Raw genomic sequence first — 20,715 nt, forward strand, 5'->3', positions numbered from 1 at the left:
CCTGAAGAGCCAGTGCTGTAACCAGTCATCATTACATGATACCTGATGGCATTTCTATACATATCTGGTTTGTGTTGCAGCTTTAGAAGTGTCATAAATGGGAGAGCAAGGGGAACTGGCAAGGCAGACAGCAATATTGTTGATAGAAAGAAATAGTGATACTCCAATAGCAAGCAACCCATGCTGTGTTTGCATTCAGGGAAGCACATCTCCAGTCCCACATTGTCCTAGTTGTAGGCAAAAGGAAATCTGCAATGGCAAAGGAAATCTAGTACCACTGTCAAGTCCCCAAGCTCGGGGTTCAGGTGGCCCAAAGAGTGTAAATGTCATCCAGCTGCTTTCCACATCCACAACATGATGAGGTGAATCTCAGCCTGGAAATGCCCATTTCTCTCATTGCTATTCAAGAGAGTCCATCATCACACGTCAAAGTGCGGGCAGATGCCTAACATGTGAGATGAAACCTTCCTCTAACAATCTCAGTCCTCAGCAAGGCACTCTTAGAAGAGCTCTCCTCAACTCACAGCAGACCTTCGGGCTCGGAGCCTGAGGTGAGATGACTGCTACAAAGCACTGAGCTTTGGTGCCTAGGGAAGCACAATTCGCTGTGCTCTTGCTTTTTTTGAAAGTCATTATGGATCTGAGTGAATGCTACAGACTTGTTTTTTCTTTTATAGACCTGAGTCCCAAAGTCTTTAGAAACACATCAAGGTCATGCCCATACATATGAAGTAACTGACCCTGATAATCTTTTCTTCTTGCCTCTTCGTTGTAGGACATCCCAAGCAAAGGCCAAGCACCCCAAAGAATGGATTCTCCCCCAAACCAGGAGAGAGTAGAGACGCTGAAAAACAGTTCATTCAGAGACTGAAGGAAAAGTGTGATGAGCAGGCCCGGCAATTAAGCAGTATTCAAGATGAGCTTAAAAGGGCTGTCTGTGGCTTTGATGTCTTTGCTGTAACAACACAGCACTTTTTCAGACAGGTAAGTGCAATGTGTACTTTTTACTATTGGAAAGACACTTTGCCTTTACACCAGTCACTTTCCCAAATTTATTCCACAGTTGTTGAAACTTTGTTCTTGCAAGAAAAGCATGTAAAATAATTTCAGCAGTTATTATTAGGAGGGAATTATAATTTGAAGCCATGTGTTTGAAAATCAAAGTTCAGGAACTTGGAAGAGGAAGAATTGTGACTGAAGCATTTGTCACAAGCATGAAGGTGTTTCAGGATGTTTTTACGGGAGAAGCAGATGCAGAAACTTAGAAGCCTCAGTCTCTGACTGCTATAGCTGGAATGAGAAGTGTAACGGAGATATTGATGCTTGTGAACAAATATAAAAACCACCCATGCATTTAGTTAGCCAAAGGTGTTGGATGAAGGAGAAGATTTTCTTTCTTGCAGCACTCATCTACTGTGCCTGTTCACCACAGATCAGGCAGAGAGGTCCCTGTTACAGAGGTCCCAGTTCATGATGTTAGAATAACATTATCTCAGCATTTAGGAGGTTACAGTCAGCAGGTATAAAGAACATAAAGAAAATGTCAGTATTAGAGAAGGTTAATTATTCACTAAACCTGAGACAAAATGAGTAAAGTTTAAAAGATGACCACAGTAACCATGAAGGACTTGTAGATATTGCTTGTTTCAAAAACCATTTAATGATTTGGGAAATCTAGCCAGGGTCTGAGATCCAGACCTGGCTCCCCTGATGCCCATGCATTTCATACTATCCCAGGTTAAGCTGGTGCCCTGACTGCTTTGTGAAACAGGCAGATGATGGCCAGCAGTAGGACCCAAGGTTTGGATAATAATCTTAGTTGCCTGTTTGCCTTTTTTTCGGAAGAGACAAGAGTAAACTTTCAGTATTAACTGGGAGGAAAGAAACCAAAAAAACAGAACTCAGCTGAAACAGTCTTTACAAATTCTGGAAAACTTTATTCTTTTGCTGTTTGGGTTTTTTTTAGTGAGAAAGGTTATCTTTGAACAAATATTGTGTCTCACATTTTTTCCAAAGTAGGAATTGATCTTGCTGGGAGGAACTTGACTGAACTGAAAAAAACAAGGAACTTTTAAAAAGTACTAAATATTTTAAATATCTTCCTGGGGGACTTTCCCCCTCTAGTTTTTCTGTAGTCTTGACATTTCTGGGCTTGATGGGCATTTGTAAAGATTTTTTTTTCTTTTTTCTTTCTTTTTTTTTTTTTTTTTGGAGCTGACTGTGGAGTGTCCTTGATTAAAGCAGAGTGAAACAAAAAGGACAGAGTGGTGTCTGCTCAGCTTTGTCTATATTTGTTGTCCACTGGGAAGAGATTTTTCTTCTCATGCCTATTTCACAAATTGATGAAGGAATTCTGGAGGCTTGGGCATATTTCCTTCATATCTTCTGGATACGTTTTAAATGAGAACAGCTGCTGCAGCTGAGCTCTGAGATTACTCTCTTCCTGCTGGTGCACATTAGATCTGTCCTGAGAATGCTTCCTAAATTGAACACCTCAAGGGACAGCTGTGCCTCATGTTCCCAGCTCCTCTTCACTCAGACCAGCTGGGAGTTTGCACTAATACTCCTCTGAGTGCTTGGAGGGCTTGGAGGTAAAAAAATAATACACCTGTGGAATTTAAATGCCTTCAGGCCTGTGCAGTATTAGCTGTAGATCTTTTCCCATCCACTGCTGGATTCACCTGTGTTCAGCCTGCGTGTCAGTTACTTCTGGACTTGCCTTGTTGCCCCAAACTATCTATTATATATGTATCTGCACATCATCATTCAGTACAGTGCAAGACATTTGTGTCATGCTGCTCACTACTGGGAGCTATGTAACATGGACTTGTCCCAGACAAAGACATCCCTGGCTTTGCTGGGTGACGAGCTACTCAGTCAACATCAGCCCAACACTTATCCATTAGGCACTTTGATGTGGTACCTACATGAGAAGTACAGTTACTTTAGACTCCATTTTTGGTGAATGGAGGCAGGTGAGCACTTCAGAAGACTATTTACAGCAGCAAAGACCTAAATTTCTGCTTGAGGTACCTGCCTGTCTTGACTAAGGCCTTCAAGGAGGCCTAAGGCTGCTGCACTTTTAAATTTGGCGCTAGAGAGCCTGCTTGTAGTGGGGTGACCTGGGACTACTCGGGCAATTGTGTAGTTGTGCAGTGTGTTATCTTGCAACATAGACACAGACTTCCAAGTTTTTGAGTGTCATTCGAAAATACAATCTCTTGACATTTTCTGATATTACATTATTGTCTGAAAGCTTTAGCAAAATTGCATTGGCTGGCTTTGGGTTAGGGCAGCATGACAAAAGAAACTTTTCCCATTATAAAAATAATAATACTTGTGTGTGTTTTTTTCTGAGAAGCCTGCAGGCAAAATGGTTGAGGTCTGAGTAGAAGTGCAGTTTGACAAGGGAATAATACTAATTCAGGAACAAGGTGGGGCCTTATTGCAGAGAAGTTTAGGGTTGATTTGTCCAACTGGTGATTGTGCTCTGCTTAACAGAGGGCCCAATCCTACTTTGGTGCTAGGGAACCTCTTTGGGCTGACAGTCACCCATAGACTGATTTTTGTATCTCTCCCTCTCCTTACCTCACAACAAAATAATATCCAAAACATAGATTTCTCTCTGAACTGGAGCTGAATTCTGTTAGAAAATGAGCTCCCAAGCAGTGAGGACTGGACTGAGTCTTAAAAGCAACCCAAAGACCAATGATTTGCACACAGGCAAGAATGTCACCATGGCTGTGGCTCTCTCATCTTGCTCACTGTGTTTCTGTTTTCTCTCCAAAGTTGGGGAAAGCACCAATGCGTGTGGCCCAACAGGCATGTTTAGCTGAAGAGAGTGTCAATATGTAGTAAAGATTGTTAGCCCACACCAGCAGTTTCTTTGGGTGATTTCCAATTTTAAGCACTTGCTGTAACAACCTTAAGGTTGCACAACCATTTTCTTTAGGCTTGACTGGATTTGTTTTCTGGCTGTTCCAGACCACTGCTGAATGGTATCCTGGAATCATCTCTCTTTCTCAGTTCAAAATGCTCTTAGTAGGCAATATTCATTTAGTAGGCATCGAGGAGTACACAACATGTAGTAGTACTTAATACAGACCCATTAAATGACAGCTAAACTAATTTGCTATCTTGGAGAAAAGCCTCAGCAATAGAAGCACATGATGACTGATGCAGTGGGAAAAAAAACCAAAACAAAACCCAATGGTTCTGACACAAGCACTTAGCTAGTTATTAAAAATAATGATTGCAGTGTCTGTGGACCGCGTGGCTTCTAATTATTATTTAATTAGCAGATTAATTAGATAAGGCCTTCAGATATGCATACATGACCCCTGCTGACTTTGGGGACCACGTCAAACTTATTCTGAAGATGAGCAGATTGAGTTTGTCCATTTACATTGGATGTTCATCATGTCAATACAACCTTTGTGCTGTGAGGGATACTCCAAAGTGAACAACTGACTGGGGGGAGCTGGAGTGATACCATGAAGATGATACCATGAAGACTTTTTAGAGCAAATATAATGAACGGCTCCCTATCAGCTGGTCACTCCTGACCCTATCTGGCATGTTAGCCAAGTAGTGATGACAGTTCTCACCCAGTTTCAGCCCTGTTCAGCAAAGTGGCTGGCAGCAGTCCCTCTTGAAAGTGGTAACAGTGCCATCTAAAGGAGAACACCCCAAAGTGACGAATTCTGGAGGGTAAATTCTTTTGGACATAAAGAGGGAGAAAAAAAAATCCACTTTCATATCTCTAGTACACCCAGAGCGGATGTGTTTTTGCTGAGGACTGTCGTGTCCAAGCTGCACTGAGGTCCTGGCAACTGGGTTAATGCCTTTCTGCCAGTACAGCTTGCCCAAACAGCTGAAAAGCAGAATCTGGTTCACAAGTTCTGCCTCTGAAATTTAAAATTAGGACTACAGATTTACACAGCATGTGAGGGGAAGGGATCCTTTCTAGGCTGAGGACCCCAAAGGTGGAAACAGGTAAGGGAAAGGGTTGTGCTGGGGTAGCCTGTCCTGTACTCTGCACAGGCATGGAAGGGTTTCCAGACTTGCAGCATTGCCTTGTGCTGCAGTCTTTGTCATGGGGGAGAACTGCTCAGGACAGATCCCAGCACGTAGACACAATCAGATCAGCTGGAAATGGGGCAGTCACACAAACGCCCTGAACAGTTGCAACAGCACTGCAGTACTTGATGGTGTCCCAGCACTTTGTGTCCACCAACATGGGGAAAGACATGTCAGCAGTAACCAGTGTGCATGTTTGTCTCCATACCTGAGTGTGGGTTACTTTTGGACGGATGTACAATACACACCTTCCAGACATGTAAACACACAGAGCTGCATCCTGCAAAATTTAGAATGGACAATGGAAACCTTTTCTTCCCATTCAAATCTCTGAGATATGTGTGTGCTTGTGTGTATTTTTCAGAGTAACATTTCTGTCCTGTGAATGGACAATACACCACCCAGTGTGATGTAGCTTACCTTGTCCAAATGCTAATGACCTCTTGTGTTAAAGGAAAAATTACCTGCACTAGTTATAAGTTGACTAGCACTTCCCACCTTTGTCTCTAAAACAGACATTTGGGCTAACGTTTCAAGTGCTTCTCTCAGGCTGAGCTGAAAATGGTTTATTTTCATAACTATGAGAATGAGTTAAGGAGAAATATATCTATTGTTTGTGCCTGGTGGTGGCACAGTGGTAAGAAGCCAGGACTCATCAGCAAGACTGACCTTCTGGCTTTCAGGGGTACTACTTTCCCAACATTTGCAAAATATGTTAGAATTTGGCCCAATAATAGTCCTTAGAAAAGTGCCACTCCTCTCTCATCACCATTACAGCTTGGCTAGGTTTCCTGTATTGAGCAAGTTGAGTCTTTGCTCTTGCTGGACACCAGAGCAGTCAGAACAACTCAATCTTTTAATTCTGTATCCTGGAAAACATCTGTTTTGTACTCATCAAACCCTGACAGTTTAGGGATATGAATTGAAAACATTTTCTTGCAAGACAAACAAAACATTCTGTTTACTTGGGAGGAAAAAATGAAGAAGACTCTTTGTCATCATTTAGGACTTTCTAAACTGCTTTTAAAGTAGAAATACATGAGCTTTGGTATTGGAGGCTACTAATTACAGTAAAACAGAGCAGTAAGGATCAAGAGGTCCTCCTTTACTTGCAAGAATTATGAAGAAGAGTCTATAAAGTGACTGCTATGGGACCTGCAGGGTACTCACTCATAGTCAGTTTGCCCAAGGAAGGGGTCAGGGTTTGTGAACTGAAGGAAATTGCCATCTGTAGGCTCCTGGCTTATTTGCAATAAGTCCAGCAATGCCAGACTAATCCTGATGGAAATAACTCACTGACTCTGGAGGCGGTGGGGGATAGGGAGGCAAGCTAACAGGAAACTGTGAGCAGCACAGGCAGCTTGTGCCATGATACAGCTGAAATAGGAATGTTTCACAGAGCTACTGGCAAAGGCAGTGCTGGGATAGGGGGAAAAGCTGCCCGGTGGGCCTGCCTGACCTCTCCATCTCTCCTTTTGGAGCAGTAACTAGTGCTGGGCAGCTCTAGAGACATGTCACTGCTTTTGAGTTCTGTACCTGGCTGCACCTTCTGTGTTTTACTCTACAGGACACAAGACCATCCAATCCACATAAGTGTCCTCATACTCAAAAGGGTTCATTTAGGTAAGACACAAAATACTGCTATCCTGTCATTAGCTAGAGGTTTTCACCAGTGAATACAGCAGTCCTGGGGCAGCCGCAGCTGGGGACAGACCGGAAGGGTCTCTCAACAGCTTTGCAGCCAAACTGGCAGCAAATGTTAGACTGCTGCAGAACCCCTACTCTGCTCCCAGACAGCATGGGCTGCCCTGTTTCAGTCCCTGCAAGACACAAGGAAGAAAGTGCAGGGAACCTCTTGGCTTCTCTTCCAGTCCTCAGTGGCTTTCTCACAGCCACTGCTGTGACAAATACTGCAAATTTTGGTTTTGGGGGGTGGAAGAACATGCTTCCCTGGGAAGATCTGAGATAGTTGCATGCCCTTGTTTTGAAACACACACCACCACCCCCAATTAGAGTACATTTGTATATCTTGGTTGGATAAGAATTTTGTTAGTTACACATAAATATTTCAAATTTTTAAATTAAAAAATAGCCCCAGGCATTCTGATACTCCTCTTGAAGAGCTTTTAAATGTCCATTAAAAATAAAGGTTCTCTTTATTTACCTCTTGTCCTCAAAGAGAAGCATAATTAGGTTGTGTGCCAAGCATCAAGTAAAGATGAATTTATTTTTAAATTTTGTTTATATTGTTGATATCTGCAGTAAGCAGCTGACTTTGATGGCCTTGATTTTATACTTCATTCAGAGAAAGAAAGCAGAATTAGGGTCAGGAGTGGCTCTTGTGACGATGGCAGCCTCCAGATGGGGTGGTTGGCTTGAGGGATTTGGCAACGCATTAGGAGCTGTGTGAAAAGCAGTGATGAGTAACAGGCTCCAGCGTTATTGCGGCCTTCACTCATGCAGGGGACAGAACAAAACACAAATCACAATGTTTTCATGCTGTTCTTGAAGATCAGCAAAAGAACCAGTGGAAATGTGTCCCTCTTCTAAATTCCATGCATTTTTAATTCCTCTTTCACAATCAGCCAAAATTTCATTTTTCTGTGATCCATTATTTATTTTCCACTTTGAACTAAAGAATCTATTTTTAGTTAAGGATCATGTTCTTTGCAAGAAACAATGGTCATGCCATTCTCAGGTGAGTTGCTAAGTCACAGTAACTTTATTTTTTGACCTCTTGTTAGGGTTTGGCTTTCATTTCCACAACAGGGAGCTTGGGAGCTCTAATATCTGTTTTTCCAGGTGTGAGGACAATGTGAGGAACTCTATACTGCTCGGTCTTAGCACCACAGCCACCCAGTTCTGACTCCATCAGTTGTCCAGAGGTGCTTGTTCTTACTGGGGTTATGTTTCAGGAGTAGACCCTGAAAGCATCACATTGACTACCCAATGCAATCTAGTAGGGATCTAGGCAGAGTTTATTAGAGCCACAACTTCAATCTGTCAGTACCAAAATGTGCCAAATGATATATTTTGGATTCAGGGTGACTGCAATTTTCCATGAAACTTTGTTTCATCAGGAAAAAAAAAAAAGATCAGTGAATAATGATTCTGACATCCAGAGACTGTGACACTCTTGGATGAGTACTCCGTGCTAGAAATGTATTTGCAGCATTTGCTCTAAACATGCAAATATTTGTTCGTGGTAGAGGCAGTCTGGAAAGGCACTTCCATAGATCCTGTGTGGCTGCTGTGCATGTGCAGTGGTTAGAGTTGTGGCAAAGTAACTGTGGAATAAACTGAAATGATTGCAAACTGACTGGGAAGTAGGCATGCTTTTCTCTGAATTAATCACCTTGTCTCTGAGTTAACCATTTTCATTTTCAAAATTGCTTGAATAGGAGCTGTAATATTATTAGATGTTTCTAGATTACCTGTCCTGCATGGTTGAAGGGATGAGAAGCCTGCACCTTCCTCATGAAGTTCTTGAAATCAGGCAGGTCTGACACCAGCAAGGTAGCTACAGGATTCACACAGGGCCCACAGACATGTTAAGCAGTGCAATGCAGCAGCTACTGCTGGACAGATACTGCAAAGGCAATTTCCTCAGATCAATCATAATTTTTTAAAAATTTCATTGGTTGGTTCATTGGTTGCTCTCCACAGATACTGTACCAAAATTTCTAGTAAGAACGTAATGGAGCAAAGACTTTGTAATTCATTGTAGATCAGCAGGTGCAAGATTTATATATGAAAGTGTTAATCACGCCGGAAATGGAAGAATTTTTCTGAGGGAACAGAAATATTTGACAAATGAAATTTTATAGATACCTATCAAGAAATTTGTCAAGGCTGGACAAAGTTTTCACTAAGAGGGAGCAAATAAAGAATCTGTAACCCTCATTAGCAGTGGTATGGCTGAGACCGGGCCTGTTTGAGTAGGAGGGAACCTGTCTTCTCTTTGGAAGTCAAAAAGTTGAACCTCCCTTCAGAGGCAAACTTTTCAGCACATTCAGAAGATTCCTCTTTCATTTCAGTGGTATGATGAAAACAAATGCCAGTCTATAAAGTTACTGTAAAATGGGAGGACACACCCCAATTCACAAATGATCTTCAGAAGTAGTATCAAGACCAAATTTTTGACCCAAATTCTAAGGGAGGTCACAGTCAACCTAGAGAGAGGGCGGATATCAGGTTGCTCACACAGAAGAAGCAGTGACCACCGAGTTTCTTGACACATATTTACATGCTGGCGGTTACTTTCCAGTAACCTGTCCCTCTGACAGATCCAGGTCCCTCTTGCCCATGTGGCCAACCTCAGGCATCACCTGATGGTTCAGTCCCTCTTTGCACCCTCACCTGGAGATGGCCGTCAGAGTATCCCAGCAGCTTTCCTGCCCTCAGATACACATCCATGGCCTCCCCTACCTTCTCCCTGCTTGTATTTTAAGACCTCTGCCAGTAACACTTTTGTTTGGTTTGTTTACATTACCCCCAGGGCAAAGTGGCATGACTCCATTAATATAGACACATCCAATGATGCGATATATAGGCATCACAATAATAATGGCAATTATGATCAATGTAATAACAATTAAGTTTGTTTAAGGGATCCTACTGCTTCTGCAGCTTGTTAAGAGGAATGATTTATTATCCATAACAAAGTTCTGGCTATGCTAAATGCCCATCAAACCAGCTATGTGCCAGCTTTTTAATTGCAGAGATAGCAGGTTCAATGTATAATTGCCTTGATTTGGTTTTAGCCATCACAAATCATAAAGGGTAGCCTTACTTGAAAAATCAATTTTTATCTTCTTGTTTGCCAGTGCAATAAAATCTGTTTAACATTAGCTTGTTGTGTTTAATTAAATTATACAGAAAAAGGAACAAAAATATGTTGTCTGGATTGAACTAGGTGTGTTAAAAACAGAAAGCACTTGGCTGACTTAATGTATTCATTCTAGTTAATATTTGATATCCATATGACAATCTCTTTAGAATTTAGGACATTAACATGTTTATTATTCCACAGTTATGCCAACAGAGTGCTAGACATTTTGCTGAAGATGTTCCAGTCCTGCAGTCCTTTGCATCTAAATAGGCAATAGCCCGATTAAAACTGGAGAGTCAAAGTGACAGAGTCTTGAAGTTTGCCATGTGTCTAGTTTATTCAGGGATTTATATGGAAAGATAATCTCGTGTTTGTGTACCTGCACAGGGATACACACACCTGCATGCATGCAAGAACACATCTACAGTCTCTCCTGCTGTCTCAGATATCCTCTGGGAAGGCACACGTTTTCAGCGAGCATATGGGGGACAGGGCCAGAGTGTCACAGTGCCTGAGATCAGCAGTGGGGTCCTAGTGACAGTCACCTCTGGAGAAGGACCAGCTGGTGATATCTCCTGCCAGTGCATCACCTAAGTGCCATATTGAAGGCACCAAGAAGTCAAAGCAAAACCACACACATCAGGAGGTGTGGAGGCAGGAATGGTTGTGCGTGTGCAGCTCTGTACCAGCTGCAGGACAGAGCCCAGTGAGTACAGCTTCCGTTCTGCAGACAGGGATATTCCCACTGTTCACCTTCCTTTACACTGAGTGGGTGTGATGAATATTGTTCATCCCACACAAGTTCATCCCACTTGCCCTTGGCAGTGTTCCCTGTGGTGCAGCACGTGTCTCCGGGCTGCTGTAGAAATGAGCAGCAGTATATGTCCTGGTCAGCACCGCTGAGCTGATGGCTGCCTCCAAGGCAAACAGGCTGCACAGCTATTCTTGTTATCACACTACAATTTCATCTGTGGGGAAAAAATAAGCTACATTTCTTCTTTTTTTATTTCTTAGTACACTGAGAAAAGAGACCTTGAAATATATAGTGTAGAGAATTCTGTTTGGAGACACGTAAAAAGGATTGTGTTATGCAATTGTATATATTTAATGCTACTGCTCAAATAAAAAGGCAGGGTGGAATAGAACTGAAATCATATAGATTTATTGTAACTGTCAAAATCAATATCTTGTCCATTAAGCTAACAGGAGACAATCACTAAGCATTGCAAAGGAAAGCTAAGATACCTTTATAGACAAATGCATACATAGACAGTAGTAGACTGAATAGTCACAGGAATCTTTAATGTGATGTGAGCAAGACTTAGTCATTTATGGTCTCTTACCTTTGAGCAAGAGATGAATAGATGTTAGAAAACAAACCACAGGACTCTCCTCTGCTCTGCAACAGAGCTCCTGTGCCAGCTGGACCAAGGCATACAGTGCAGGACTCAGTCCCACAACCACGGGCACAGTGTAGGTGTCAGTCAGGCTATGGGGGCCTGGGCTCTCGCAGAGTACTTGTGTTTGCTCTGCAGTCAGTGGACAGACTCAGAGAGATATTTCCCCTTGGGGGGCATATAGGGGCTGTCTTCCCACAGATTGTCTGAGGAACCCTGGCACTGTGCTGCTGGGGAATGCTGGGGTTCACCACCACCTACCAGAGAGATGCCTGAACTTGGCCTTTATCCAGGGCTGTGCTTGAAATGCCTTTATACATCTAAGGTTTGGTGCTCCAGGCACTTGGCTGCGCATTGCAGGAGGCCCCTCTTGGTCCCATGACTCTTCTGTTTCGTGCAGGGACTCAGCTTCCCCAAGAGCAGAGAAAAGTATTTTTTCACTTAATGTGGAACGTTGCATCACCTGGCACATGGGACATTCTTCTAGTATCTGTCATTGTCACCTTGCTCCGGCCAAGCCTTAGCTCGGGGGACTGGCCCAACCACAAGTCTGTTAAGTAGTAAACCCAGCAGCAACTGGGTTTCCTGGACATGACATTTGGAGCTTCCTGAAAACATTGGTGTGATGTTGAGCTGCCTGCTTTAAGCTGCCTCACATTTAACTCCAAGCAGGAGATAAGCACCAAGGCAGGACTTCAGGCAGGAGACAAAGCCCCACGGCCTCCGGGAGGGGTACTTTGAGCACTCTGCAGCAATGACAATCCACAGGTAGCTTGTGGGCTGGGGACAGAGATGCTTGGCAGGTGTAAGTGCCAACAGAGTTATCCTGTCATGGAAAATACAAGGAAAATGTTCAGGAGGGACTGGATGTTTTCCATGGCTCTCTGCATTTCCAGTGGGATCCATGTTACAAAAAGTTTCCAGGGTTTCTTTCCGCTCTGACTGTGAAGAAAAAGAGATCACCTCTAGATTTAGCATGAGCTTCCAGATCTTTGGCCTGACTTTTTCACTTTCACCTTTTGCTAACTCTCATTTTTAAAAGCAAACATATTACAAAGGAGCATAACATACTCAAAGCAATGGCTAAATATGTTACAAAGGTTAACTTAGAAACAAGCATGGAACAGTTGAATATAATGCCATATGTTTGTGTAGGTGTCATCCACATGACTACAGTGTTCAACCTTCTTTCACATAGTCTTGGAATATCTTCTGTTGTGTGTAAAACAGCATTTCACCTATGTTTGGTTAAAATGAAGTACTGCAGTTTATTTAGTTTTAGGCACATTACAAAAAAGTGTTGTCTTCTCTCCCCTGCCCCAAAGGCATTTTTAAATGTCATTTGGAGAAAGACTTCAGAAGATAATTTACTGTGCTCCCTCACCACTGCTTATTCCTGAGCTGGAAAGTTCTGCTGATATAACTCTCTGTCTCTCCAAAATTACTGCTGCAGTCCCAGGGGCTGAGGGTGTAAATATCAGAAGTCTTGTTATGTCGATCCATCAGTAGATGCATTCTGAGCTGATGCACAGAGGGATTTTTCAGCAATATAGCGGAACTTTCCCAGTTGATGAAAATTCCTGGAAGATGTGAGATTGCTCCAGTGCAAAACAAGGCTTGAAAATTCAGACAGAAAATACAGGCAATTCCCACCTTTAAGCCTTGTCGAGGGTTTAGATTGCGGGGTGACAATCAAACCCTGGCAGATGTATTGTTAACCTCCTCTCCCCACCACGTCCCCCTTTTGCCCCTCCCTCTCCCCCCTTCCCACTCAGGACAGGCGATCGGGAGGGAAAGAAGGACAGAGAGAAGAGAGTTGGAAAAGTTAAAGATGTTTTACTAATACTACTAATAAGAATAGAGACAATAATACAAAATATACAAAACCAATCTGGTAAGTCTCAGCAACTGCAGAGCCAGCACCCAAAGTCCTGGATTAGACTCTGTAGCCAACCGGAGCTGGATTCAGTCTCTCACTAGGCCTCAGTTCGCAGGGACGACCAGCAAGGTCCTCTCCTAATGTCAGCCATGAGGAAAAAAGGGAAAAAGGAAGGAAAAAGGGACGAGATCCTCGTGATCTCCCACTTTTATATGAAGTATTCACGTGAATGGAATGTTATACACCATTGGTCAGTCTCTCGGTCATCAGTTTCTCGTTGCCCCTCTCGCGAGATGTCCATCCGTGCTTATCAATAAGTTTGCATTCCATTGCTAGGTTTAACCAAAACATGTGTTGGGTTCTCCAGGAAAATGCAGCTAACATGAAGGCTTTAGCTGACAGGCAAATTCACTAAAAGAGAAACTTGTTTTTAACAAAACCAGGACAGCCTTTAAAGACTCTGTCCCATACCTGCAAAACTCTCTTGTATAGACATGCTGACAGAAAAGGAACACTTTCTTTATTAGATCTTCAATTTTACAGGTGCGATTTCATATGCCCATTGCATTCTATGTGGATTGTGGTCACAAATTTTAGCAGATTGGTAGCCACATATTTGATTTGTGGACTGCAGGCTGTCTACACTTTTGAGCATAAAAAAAGCCAACATGTTTACATTCACACTGATTAATTTTTGCTGTGTGATGGATGCAGTAAAGCCAGACTGAGACCAGCTCTGCCTGAAGCTGTCTCAGTACAGTCATGACTTGCCCCTGTCCAAAGCTAAGCCCAAGGCTTCACCCCTACCATCGCATAACTGGCTGATACAAACCACATGGAGAACCTGGCTCAGAGAGGGTATTTGGACCTGGCAGTGGTATGGAGTGGTTTGGGTCATGAAGTGAGCTGGGCCCATTCAAGTGAAATGTGTTGTAATGTAACTAGATGTTCATGAATAAACACAAATGCAGAATACAGGTCACTCCTACGGAACTGTGAGCTGGGCATCAGCTGGAAAGGAGTAACTCCAGGTGCAATTAGATTTTCTAGTATCAGAGCAAATCAATGGGAGCTCCTACTGTGAGTATGTGTTATGAAAAACTGTCAACATCTTTGCATGAATAAGCAGAGACTTATCTCATGTAAGAAAGAGGATGGTAGCACCTGCCCATTCAGCACTGGGGAGACTGATAGTAGAATATGACATTTAGCATTGGTGCCCACACTTCTTCAGGAAACAATGAAAAAGTGAAGAGGAAAAAGAGAAAATCAATATGCAACTGTGAGGGCTGGAAAAATCCTTTGTTGTGAGAGACTGCAGAGCACAGTTGATTTTCTTTGTAAAAAAGGACAAAGGGTCTCAAGTCCAAAGCAGAAGAATCACCATAAGAAGGTACTGCTGCAAAGGTTCTTTCCTCTAGCAGGGGAAAGTTTAGCAGAAACCACTGTCTGGAGGCAGAAGCTTTGCACTTTCAATACATGAAGGAAGCACAGACTTACATCAGTAGAGATGATAAGATACTAGAACAAACCACTGTGAGAAGAGGAAGCAGCTCCACAGCTTCATGTCTGCAGTTCACTGACGAATGCCTTTGTAGAGGGGATACTTTCATCAAACACAGTTACAGAACAGTAACTGCATAAAATGTAATGTCTTATGATACAAAAATCATGTTATTTGATTGAATAATCTCCTTGTCCTTGATTTCTAAAAAGATCCATCGACAATGAGAATATCTTGATGTAAAACATTCAGTGATGCAATAAGTGTTAGAGGGGAGACACCTATTTTAAGGTCAGAAGCCTTTTAAAGATAGATATTTAGATGAGATCTCCATGCAGAAAATTTTTTCAGATTTTAATTTGAACATGAGCCAACAGTGTGTCCTAGCAGCCAAGAGGGCAACCATGTCCTGAGAGCCTCCAGCACAGCATTGCCAGCCGGGCAGGGAGGTGATTGTCCTGCTCTGCTCTGCACTGGTGTGGCCTCACCTGGAACACTGGGTGCAGGTCTGGGTGACACAGGATAAAAAGGATATAAAGCTACTGGAGAGTGTCCAGAAGAGGACCACAAACTTGGTGAAGGGTTTGGAGAGGAAGCCGTATGAGGAGCAGCCAGAGTCTCTTGTTTGTTCAGCCTGGAGAAGAGGAGAGTGAGGGGAGACCTCATGGTGGCTACAGCTTCCTCACAAGGGGAGGAGGAGGAGCAGGTGCTGATCTCTTCTCTTAGTGACCAATGACAGAACCTGAGGGAATGGCAGGAAGATGTGCCAGGGGAGGTTTAGGTTGGACATTAGGAAAAGGTTCTTCCCCCAGAGGGTGGTGGAGCACTGGAACAGGCTCCCCAGGGAGGTGTCACAGCCCCAAGCCTGACAGTGTTCAAGAGGAGACTGGACAGCACCCTCAGACACATGGTGTGAACTGTGGGGTTGTCATGTGCAGGGACAGGAGTTGGACTTGATCCTTGTGGGTCCCTTCCAACTTGGGACATTCTATGATCACGCTCTAATGCAGGGCTTCTTGCGCCTTTTTCTGAAGTTTCTGGCAATAATCACTGCTAGATGCAGGATCTGGATTAGACAGATCATGACTCCAAGACATATCCACATGTTAATTATTGTGTTCCAATCACTGACATTAATTTTTGCTATCACTTAAAGGACAAAGTATAACAACTTGATACTCTTTCTGTGTCCTTACAGCCATCCAGAAGCACATAGGTATGTCTTTGAATCAGGTACCCAAAATACAGCCTGCCTCTCACCTTCCCTTCAGGCCTGAGCTCTCCAATTCCAGAAATGAACGCCGAAAGGTTTCAGCTGCAATCTCCTGGAATTCCGTGGCCTTGCTCTCACCCCTGAGATCTGATTCAAATGCTGCTTCCTACAATAACTTCTCACACATTAGAGAAATGATTTTCAGAGGGTAGTGGGGTTTTTGAGAACTGTTTATTATTGTTTATTTCTTAAAGCCAGCTATAACTACACAGATGCTGGAGACAGAGAAATTAGTATAAATCATGCATTTTAAAAATGAGTTCTAAAAATAATCTGAGTTAGGTTTTCTTTGTATGAAAACATCCCAAGCCTGCAACAGATATATTGGATTCTCATCAATATGAGTATGTGCCACTCCTCTCACCAAAGCATTGGGCATCTTCCTAATAGGAAAAACCTTGGTCTATGTAAAGCCACTGAAATATTTTGCCACTGACAGTGCTGTCGCAGGATGTCAGCACTTGTCACTTGCTCTGGTTGGCCTCAAAATACAGCAGTTTGAAGTTGCCTTTGGGTTTGGGCCAGAATAACTCGGAAGTACAAGAGAGGAGATTCCCTGTTTGTTGGTAGAAGAAGGGAACATTTCTCTGCAAAGTTGATCTAAGAAAATGGCCATCTGCTTCCAGCTACTCATAGGTTTGGAATTTAGAAATAGCCCTGCAGGGGATATATTCCTGGGTAGAGGGCAGGTGAGGAGTTCAGTGAAAACATGCATTTGTTTTAGATCCTTGTGATCTTGGTGTATAAATGATGTTTCATATGAGGAAACACAAATTCCTTGTCAGCAAGAGCTAGTTAATTTGGAATTCACTGCAAATGCTTACTTTGTACCGTTCCAGACATCAGGAATTAGAAAACATAGTAATAAAGTATTGTTCTCTGGTGCATTTTAATCCATGGCCTTACAAGCTACTGACATAAAAATAAATGTAAGGCTGTACTAGCAGAAATAACAAAAGTCTGAAGGAATTCTGTTTATATCCTCACATTCTTTTCATATGAGAACTGAATTAAAAATGGAGTCAGCTGGCTTGACTCTCTCATTTGAGAAAAAAATGAGCATGTAGTCTGCGCTAATTTGTTGAATTCTAGAGTAAACATTCTATTCTTCTAGATATACAATAGTCTAATTGTATAATTGAAAAAGTATTTTAAAAATATGTTTACTTCCATATAAGCTGCCTAAGCATCATTAAGACCTTATGGTACTCAGTAATACACAAATGTGAAACCTTACTGTAAATTCCAAGGGAAATTGCCATTCTGGGGTCATCTGGCATGACCTTCAGTTCTAGCTGAATCATCTAGCTGAAACTCATGACTGACTGCTCATATCTTCAGATATTACATTTTCTGGGTTTTTTTTAAGTTAGTGTCGAGGGTTAAGATTGCGGGGTGACAATCAAACCCTGGCAGATGTATTGTTAACCTCCTCTCCTCCCCACTTCCCCCTTTTGCCCCTCCCTCTCCCCCCTTCCCACTCAGGGCAGGCGATCGGGAGGGAAAGAAGGACAGAGAGAAGAGAGTTGGAAAAGTTAAAGATGTTTTACTAATGCTACTAATAAGAATAGAGAAAATAATACAAAATATACAAAACCAATCTTGTAAGTCTCAGCAACTGCAGAGCCAGCACCCAAAGTCCTGGATTAGACTCTGTAGCCAACCGGAGCTGGATTCAGTCTCTCACTAGGCCTCAGTGCGCAGGGACGACCAGCAAGGTCCTCTCCTAATGTCAGCCATGAGGAAAAAGGGGAAAAAGGGGAAAAAGGGACGAGATCCTTGTGATCTCCCACTTTCATATGAAGTATTCACGTGAATGGAATGTTATACACCGTTGGTCAGCCTCTCGATCATCAGTTTCTCGTTGCCCCTCTCGCGAGATGTCCATCCGTGCTTATCAATAAGTTTGCATTCCATTGCTAGGTTTAACCAAAACATGTGTTGGGTTCTCCAGGAAAATGCAGCTAATATGAAGGCTTTAGCTGACAGGCAAAAATTCACTAAAAGAGAAACTGTTTTTTAACAAAACCAGGACAGTTAGCTAAGTATAAAAATAACAAACCTAATGTGGAAAATAATGTATTACATGTGTATACCAATGTGGAAAACCAGAGCTGCATCAGAGAAAATTTGTAAAGTACCTCCAGCAAGGAAGATGAAACTTAATAGTGGATGTATTTGCTTTTCTCATTTCCTTGGACCACTGTGGTTTTTAGTCTGACAAGATTAAGGGTTCAGGGACTCATGACAGGACATTCCTCCCAGATGGCAGCAAAGTGTGGAAGCTCCACAAATGCATTTGGCCTGGAGAACCTGCCCCTGCACTAGGAAGGTTGTCTCTCCCCACATTTGCCACTCTCTCCCTGGTTTAGTTTTAACCTCAGTCTGATTCACTGCCCAAATACTTGTGTGACCATAAGGAAGGAAACAGAGACAAAACAAGTGACCAGGAGGGGGAAGGATGAAATCATCTCCTTTAACTGCAGCACTCATCTTTATTGGTTTCAAGTGCTCACAGAAACAAAACGTGACTAGTGCTTTCAATAAGCAAGACTTTGAAAGAGTATTTAGGACCCATTGAAACTGTTTTCCAAATTACAGTCCTTGCAGACATCGAAAAATTAACAACACTGATAATACCTTTAGCAGTGGATTGCAGGCTTTGCAGTCCATGCTTGGCTTATTGAAAGATAAATTCAGTCTCCCTACTTGTCTGAAATTCTGACAGTATACTCAACTTCTCTCTTGTATATATCAGATTTTTGAGGAAGTCCACCTGCATGTTCTGTCACACAAAATATAACAGTGTTTGAAAAGAGTACGTGCAGAGAAATAGGTTGCGGTAATCGCATAGGCAGTGCTGAATGTCCATGCTCTCTGCCTTGACACTCAATCTTCTGAGCCTGCTGTTCAAAATGCATTACTGGAATAGTTTTGTTCTACCCTGCCTCAGCACTGCCTTAGACAAACCCCTGACCCTCACTGAACACCACACACGCTTTTCCTCACATCATCCTTTGGAGGTGCTTCATGTCGGTGTCAGGATCACCTCTCGCTGTTGACCGCAGAGAATGCTAGGAGGCGGCAGTTGCTGATAGCTCGACTTGTCTGTCACCCTCCAGAGCTGAGACATCACAGAAGTTGCAGTGTCTCGGTTATGCATCAGGTCACCTGAATGTGACCTTCACATCTCTCCTTATCTGCTCATTCCTGCAGTCCTCTGCTCACTGTCCCCCTTCCCCGCTGCATAGCCCTTTGTCCTCTGAAATGCTGGCTTCAGAACAGTTTTTCCTCCTCCTCTGTTTCATCTCTTATTTCAATCTGTGTTTCCTTTCCAGGTTAAGCAACTTTTCAACTTGTGGTGTGCCCTACCTGAGTCTTCTCTCCCCATTATCTCTCTCCATATCCCTGTGGTGTTGTCGTTAGCCTTCTTGGTCCTCACTTCTAGCCACTGTTGACTTCAGCTTTCTCCTAGTTTCCTCTGTTTATTGCCGTAACCACTGATACTCTCCTGTCAACCTCTTCCCAGACCACACAGTCCTCTTGCAGACAAATTTGTGTCCCTTGAGGGTCCCTGTACTGTCTTTTCCTGCTCTTGCCCTCAGACTGTCATCTATTCAACTTAAGTCAAGTATTTGTTTGACATACTTCACATGCTATGCCTCTCAGCAAGCATTTTCAGTGTTCCATAGAAGATTAACAATACACAGTTCACTTGAGAATTCTCCTACTTAGTGATACACACAGTATGATGTCACTACCTTTGTCTCCCAGAGCTTTCCCTAGACTTTGGCTCTTGTTTTCATTCTCATGTCTTCTTCCATGGATCTTCATCTTCACACTTGCCAAACCTTTGCAGACCAGCATTGTGAAGATCCAGGAACAGCGGCTATGTCTCTCCTAGGAAGGACAACCAACTTTCACAAAATAGGGAAACATCAGATACTAATGGTTAAGAACCCAAACCTGCTTTTATATTTTTTAGAATATATGTTTAGAATCCCAATGAAATTATTTATTCTTTATCCTTATATAAAAGAGTCTATGCACCGATACATAAAGATCATTATGCAATTTAAGAGAAAAATGTGATCCATTTGGGGATCTTAGTAAATTATACAAAATGTCTAATTATACCCCACATCTCCCAATTTATTTTGAATAGATGTAAATATTGGAATTACTTAAGCAGTGAATATGAATTGTATTAGGCCTGTTGTGGAGGAAGGCATTGATTCTGTCAGTGTAGGAAAAAATCAATGCCTATGATGCCTCTGTACTATTAGAATAGGTTGCTTATAGACTAAGCAACTTCCCTTTAAGAAAATATTGATGTCCTCCTTGAGCTTTAATTAACAAGGAGCTTTACCCTTTGAGGTCCTAACTCCATTTTGTTTCCACTGAAGTCTATGAATGTTGGAGTATTCAGTACCTTGTAAACCATATCCTGTTAAGTCACTTATTGAGTACTGCTATTTTGATGCTTTAAAATCTAATTTTAACAGCCTTTGTTCTTCTTTTTCCAGTTGCTAATCCTATACGTAACAAGGAACACCTCTCTTCCTAGGACGTACCTGTATTTTCTGTTTCTAGTAAGGAAACAAGGGTACAACTTATGTATAAGGTGTTTTTTAACTACTAGCACAGGTTTTCCCAGGCCTTGTTGATCTCTGTCTTACCCATAGATCATTCCTTTCTGCCTTGAAGGTCAATGTGAATAAAATCAAATCTGCTGGGGTAGAGCTCCATGCA

The 20,715-nt window shown here is 42.5% G+C and overlaps 1 protein-coding gene across 3 annotated transcripts in view; it reads left to right on the plus strand.

Annotated features, from left to right (window-relative positions):
- The window catches only part of MTUS2 (microtubule associated scaffold protein 2), a 301,428-nt gene that overhangs the window by 244,954 nt on the left and 35,759 nt on the right, over positions 1-20,715 (plus strand). For all 3 annotated transcript variants that reach the window (XM_065830243.2, XM_065830252.2, XM_065830262.2), the window contains one exon: positions 776-984. In XM_065830243.2, coding sequence (XP_065686315.2) covers positions 776-984 — 209 coding nt within the window. The remainder of the gene's footprint in view (positions 1-775; positions 985-20,715) is intronic.

Source organism: Patagioenas fasciata, chromosome 1, assembly GCF_037038585.1.
Source record: "Patagioenas fasciata isolate bPatFas1 chromosome 1, bPatFas1.hap1, whole genome shotgun sequence".
Taxonomy (NCBI): domain Eukaryota; kingdom Metazoa; phylum Chordata; class Aves; order Columbiformes; family Columbidae; genus Patagioenas; species Patagioenas fasciata.